This window comes from Delphinus delphis, chromosome 1 (genome assembly GCF_949987515.2).
Source record: "Delphinus delphis chromosome 1, mDelDel1.2, whole genome shotgun sequence".
Lineage (NCBI taxonomy): Eukaryota > Metazoa > Chordata > Mammalia > Artiodactyla > Delphinidae > Delphinus > Delphinus delphis.
Window position 1 is genome coordinate 87,763,817 of NC_082683.1, and position 6,680 is coordinate 87,770,496.

A 6,680-nucleotide genomic window follows, 5' to 3' on the forward strand; every position below is an offset into this window, starting at 1 on the left:
ATGACAGAGAAAAGAGATGTATTTCTTAGCCCTCCATTCTATATCCTCATTTCTGTTAATGACTCATACTTTTAAATCAGATTAGACTGATGTTCTAAACACCTCTCTTCAAAAGGCAAAAAGATTCAAAACTATCTCCCTGCAGTGCTTCAATTCATTCTGTTCTCACATTTACATGAAATGCCAATTCTACAGGGTAGCAATATATATTCTAGCAACTTAAAAAAGTGTAATGCGGGAATTCCCTGGAGGTCCAGTGGTTAGGACTCTGAGCTTCCACTGCAAGGGGCACGGGCACAGGTTTGAACCCTGGTGGGGTTCGATCCCTGGTCCGGGAACTAAGATCCGGCAAACCACAAGGGGTGGCCAAAAAAAAGTGCAATGGGGCAAACCTAAGGAGACTGTTGTCCCAATTCCCAATTCTTGCATGCTTTAGAAATATATGATATAATAATCTCTCAGTTGTTGTCTTAGTAGGTTCTACCACCCCAGATCTGCAAGCTATAAAATGGCCCAAAATTAAAAAGCAAGATGATATAACAAAAGATCTCACATTCTTAAAGAACAAAAATAATTATAATGTACAGAATTACCATATCTCAAAAAAAGAAAAATATTTATTTCAAAAGAAATAAATACCAACCTTTCTGTGAACTGGATTAGAAACTGATTGTAGTTCAATGCTCAGTCTAATACTCACTCTCCTGTATGAAAAGATATGCCCAACTATCAGAAACATTCACATGAAATGAATTATTACTACCATTTGTATAGCTAACATTTTCCATCTTAAGCCACAAGATCCTCCACAGGTTGTCCCTAAATGATGAACAGATGTTTGGAAAGCACCCTGGATTTGAAGTTTAAGTTCCTATTTTTCTACAAGTAAGCAATGAGGTTTTTAACCTGAGGATAAATTTTTCTCTCCTGTAAAAAGAGGTTGTCGTGAGGATTAAATGAGATAAATGATGTGGAATGCCTACTGTTAGCCTGGTATACAACCTTACTGGCCTGATTCTCAAATAACATCTACTGAAAGACAAACCATCAGTTTTATAACAATTTTTCACATTAAAAAATACCACCTGAAATGACCAAATTGATTTATGAGAGATTTCATTTGAAAATTTTAAAGTGTGAATAATATTAAAATACTTTAATGTTTACAACAAAGGAAATAAGAAAACATGTTCGCTTCCCTTATGCATACACAAAAAAATTTTTTTTCAGATTCACAAACTACATCTGATCAATAGACTCTCTATGCAATATATCCACAGAAGTATTGTCAACAAGTTTATTATCTATCTAATCCCAGAGTAAATCTAAACCCTAAAGGGAAAAAACCATAGTGTTACACATTCTATACTGCATCTTAGAAAACCCAGTATTGAACAGAGGCATATAAATAAAGGTGCTCATAAACATTAATTAAATTGAGCAAAAATGTTTAAATAATTCAGGAAACAAAGGGGAAATGGTGAAAAACATCTCTGCACAAGTGCTTCTCAAATTATTCTGCTAGAATTAAATAACAATGGTCTTTCCCTAATGTGAAGGGAAAATAAATTAACAAATTGAATTTGTTCAGTTTTAAGTTATTCTTTTAAAGATGTTTTAAACTTTTTCCACATTCTACTACTTCTACAGAAGTACAGACAGAGTAACCGAGTGTTGATGGAAAAACTTGGTTATAGTTGACTAAAACTAGATTCAATTGTTTAGTTTTTTTTATGCTCTGACTTGTAATTTATATTGGTTAAATACATGTCATTTTAGTTAAATTTCTTATTAAACATATACTGGATATTAAATCTTAGTTCACATGACGAGGTTACCATAACTTGTATATTATCTAAAAAGGAACAAGGAGCACTGGTAAACACCACAAAGATAGGAAGAATTACCTTTAAAACAAGAGAATGCTTTGTTTCTGTCTCTCTAGTATCTAAAGCAATGTATGTGAAACAGATTAAACTCCTACTCCAATTCCACTTAAATTAAGTGTTCTTGTGGGGCGGGGAGAAACCTTTCAATTCCCTAACTTATAAAAAAAAGTGGAAAAAAAGTGGACTGAGTTAGGTTTGTGAGGGCCTTTTCAGCTCTACAATGTCATTATGTTTCGTTTTCATCTTTTGAAGCTTTTTTTTTTTTTTTTTTTTTGCGGTACGCGGGCCTCTCACTGTTGTGGCCTCTCCCGTTGCAGAGCACAGGCTCCAGACGCACAGGCTCAGCGGTCATGGCTCACGGGCCTAGCTGCTCCGCGGCATGTGGGATCCTCGCATGTGGGATCCTCCCGGACCGGGGCACGAACCCGTGTCCCCTGCATTGGCAGGCAGACTCTCAACCACTGCGCCACCAGGGAAGCCCCTTTTTAAGTTTTTTCTAGTACATACTGCCATAGTGATATGACACTGTAGTTGATAACTTTACACTTTTAAAAGTGTGTCACACTTGATAAATTTGTAAAAAAATTCAAGAAGCATCCATTAAATAAAGTATTCTCTACATAATACTGGAAGTTTTATTACTATGATAAATTTACAATCATATTAATGATTTTGTTGCATATATTCCAAAAGCCTATATGCATTAGATGCTGGGGGGAAAAAGAGGAGGAGAAGCCCATAGATTAAAACTATTCCCCACGTTTACTTCAAAAACCTCCAGAGAAATATCTTGTAGAAAAGCATGAGCTTTCAGAGGATCTGAAATCACAAATCTTACTTCCTCCACTGTAATGGTTAATGTCATAGGAACAATATAAAACGAAGTTTAAAAAACAATTTTAAAAATGCTATTTTTCAAAATAAATGTCACATTCTGAACAATGCATAAATTTGCATAACATTCTCCCTGTCAGTTAGATTCAGCAGAACTGGATTCTAGCCCACCTCTGCCACATAGTAGCTGTGACCTTAAACTCTCAATTCAAACAAAAGCTACTCTAAGCCAGGTACTATGCTGGGTGCTAGGGATACAAACAGAAATAAACATGGTTCATGTCCTCAAATTGAGATCAGATTAAATGACTTTACCCTAAGGTTTGCTTCTGATTGTATTTTAAAGCTTCAAGAGAGAGGAGGGAATGGTTACTAGCACTTACCCATTCATTCACTACTGAGTGCCTGCTAGACACTTTGCTTATATCGTCTTATTTAACAACAATAATGCCAAGTAAATATTATCTCTGCCTTACAAAGGAAGAAGCTGAGATGCACAGAATTACAAATTTCATTAAGGTCACACTGCAGAGCCCAAATTAGAACTCAGACTTTTCACCTACACCATGCTAATAAATGATTAAGGACAATTAATATCAACTTAGGCAACTTTGAGAAGGTCCCTATAGCAAAAGAATTTAAGACAGACCTAGAAAGTTATGAAAGAAAAAGCATTTGAGGTATCAGGAAAAAACGGAGTAAAGGTATGATATTGAGAGAGTATTGGGTACACTCGGGATAACAAGTAGTCCTGTGTGACTACTATATTGGACAGAGGAGCTTGGGAAAAAAAAAATGAAAAAGCAGGTTCGTGTCAAACCATGGGCTTCAAAATTTTGCATCACTTTCCTCCAGACAGAGTTCTCTGAGCACTACCACGTCCTCAACTGAAGTCCCTTTTTCTCTATGACTTTAATTCATTTACATTACTTCATGCATTAATCATACTTTAATAATAGCTTATGTTTACTGAATGCTCAGGCACTGTTCTAAACACTTTATATGTATTAACTTATTTAATACATGCTCATAATAATCCCACAGGTAGGTACTTTTATTTTTATCAATTTAAAGATGAGGCACAGAGAAGTAAGAAAAATTGTACAAAAGCAAGCTGTAAGTGGTAGAACTGGAATTTAAACCCAGACAGGGACTTCCCTGGTGGTCCAGTGGTTAAGAATCTGCCTTCCAATGCAGGGGACATGGGTTAGATCCCTGGTCAGGGAACTAAGATCCCACATACCGCAGGGCAACGGAGACCACACGCCACAACTAGAGAGCCCGCATGCTGCAACTATAGAGCCCATGAGCCACAACTAGACAGCCCGTGTGCCACAACCAAGACCCAACGTAGCCAAAAAATAAATTAAAAAAAATAAAATAAAATAAACCCAGACAATGTGGCTCCATAACCTGAACTATTTTTTTTAATGTACAAAACAGAGGGATTATATATCCTTTTTTTTAATTGAACTATAGTTAATTTACAATGTTGTGTTAATTTCTGCTGTACAGCAAAGTGATTCAGTGATAAATATATATATTTTTTCATATTCTTTTCCATTATGGTTTATCATGGGATATTGAATATGGTTCCCTGTGCTATACAGTAAGACCTTGTTGTTTATCAGAGTCTGAACTCTTAACCAGTGCTATGCTGCCTCTCAAAGGAAGATATTTTTGTTTCCCCTGTTAAAGTGTGAGTTCCTTGAGGGCTAGAATGAAAATTGTTTTTTTGCTCTTGCTGCCGTTGGAGGAAGGTGGTGAGGAAGAAGGGAGCTTCTCAGCACCTAGGACAGTGCCTGGTACACAGTAGGCATTCATAAATATTTGTTGAGCTGAACTGGCCTTGAATACTTTTAACTAAAGAGTCTGGACTGTTTTTCCTATAAGTCAAGGGTCAGCAAACTTTAGTTGTAAAAGGCCAGATAGTAAATATTTTAGGCTTTGCAGGCTACACGGTCTGTCACATTTATTCATTTCTGCCCTTATACCACAAAAGCAGCAACAGACAATTCTTAAACAAATGAGAATAGCTAAATTTAATAAAACTTTATTTACAAAAAAAGGTAGTGGGCTATCTGGCCCACGGGCTCTAGTTTTCTGACCCCTGCTATAGGTGATACAAATATACAAAAAGTTTCTAGACAGAAAGTCTAAAAACGCTGAAACTGTGTTTTAAGAAGATAACTGTGATGACAATGTAGTGAGATGGAGAAGAGCTAGGAGTTTCAACATTGGGATCAGGAATTACGCCCTCCCTTTCTTTTATCTTTCTGTAATCATTCTAGAACACAGCTGTCCACAAATATAAGGCATGTATGTAATATTTAATTTTCTAGAAGCCACATTAAAAAATTAAAAGAAACATAAATATTTCATTAACCCTATATATCATTTTTGTCACCTTAACACATAATCAATATAAAAACTGAAATATTTTACGTTCCTTTTTTCTCCTAGTAAGTCTTCAAAGTCCAACATGCAACTTTTATGCACATCAGTTCAGCTTAGCTCCATTTCAAATGTCCAACAACCACAGTGGTTCCCATACTGGGCAGCACAAAAGAATGATCAACTAACCTATAGATCTGCATTTACAGCTGCTGGTCTTGGTACCATCTCCTTGCCTGGCCTGCCAATTGATTCTGAATCGAATTCTGCACTATATACTACTTTCACATTACTGGCAGCTCAATATAGCAATGTCTTCGTTTTTTATATGTCCCATTTCCACACCATTTAGTCTTCACACACATTTTCACACCTGATCCTCCTAACAACCAACCATGTAGGTAGGCCTGCTATATCAGCTTTACAAAGGAGGAAACTTACAGTTCAGAGAAGTTAAGAGACAGCTGACACTCAGTGGTGGAACTGAAACAAAATTGAAATCTCCTGACTTCCAGCCAGATCTCTCTATTTAAGCCTCAACAGCACCACCTCTTTAGTCAGTTGTAATTTCGCATTTACCTGTGAGACTGGCCTTTACTTCCTCCCCCACTGGACTGTGAACTCCACGAACACAAGGACTTTTTCCTGACCATTGTATCCCCAGGACGCAGCAAGGCGTTTTGCAAGTATGCAGTATTTGTTGAATGAAAAAATGAATGGATGAAATTGTAGTTTTCCCCAACTGTCTTTAGTCTATTAAACGTAATCTATTTTTAGTAACTAATGTGAAAAAAAGGCAATACCATAAAGTTGATTTTTTTTAAGTCGAAGCTTAAATTTACTTCCAATATAATTCAAAGAAGAAAGAAAAAAAAAAAAAAAGGCTGGGAGCCAAGGCCTGAGTTCTAGTGCCCGCCCTGCTGTAAACTCGTAAGCCCTCGAGTAAATGAAGTTCTCTGGGCCAGAGTTCTTACCTGTCAAAAAGAGAGAAAGGGGCTATACTGTCCACGAGCATGTTCAGCGATAAGATCTTTTTTTTTTTTAACGTGATGCAGGTCAGCGTCCCATTTCTCACACCCTTCCCTCCTCAGCAACGGCGAACTTGGTGAGAGGTAGCCACTAGGTCCCAGCTAGGTCTCCCTCCACGTCCCGGGGACTCCTGCCGGACACCCAGCCGCACGCCGGGGCCCACTGGCTGGAGCCGCCATCTTTCCCCCTTGGCCCGACCCCAACCGCCATCCGCGGGCACGGGGTAACGCTGACCTCACCTCTCCTCGCAGTCTTTGCATTTCACTTGCAACGGGACGAGGTGCTGGAAGAGAACCTGGCTCATGCTGAACCGCTTCCCCGGCAGGTGTGCGGGAAACTCCAAGTGCGGCCCGCAGCACTAGCCTAAAAGACGTCCGGGTCCTGTTAAAGTTTGAGTTTGGCGCTCGGTTTCCGCGGAGGAGGCGGGGAAAAAACAAAACAGAGGGGCTAGGCGGGAAGTTTGGACCTCGCCAGCCACCATCAGCTTCTTCCGGTTATTTTCGGCGGATGGGGCGGTAGTTCCGGGCATTATCC

At 38.4% G+C, this 6,680-nt stretch overlaps 1 protein-coding gene across 1 annotated transcript in view; it reads right to left on the reverse strand.

The window, feature by feature from the left end:
- SASS6 (SAS-6 centriolar assembly protein) overlaps window positions 1-6,573 on the reverse strand; it is a 51,966-nt gene extending 45,393 nt beyond the window's left edge. The window contains exons 1-2 of the mRNA XM_060026171.1: window positions 6,386-6,573; window positions 644-704 (exon numbers count right to left, since the gene is read on the reverse strand). Coding sequence (XP_059882154.1) covers window positions 644-704; window positions 6,386-6,450 — 126 coding nt within the window. The 5' untranslated portion in view covers window positions 6,451-6,573. The remainder of the gene's footprint in view (window positions 1-643; window positions 705-6,385) is intronic.
- Between the last annotated feature and the right edge of the window lie 107 nt (window positions 6,574-6,680).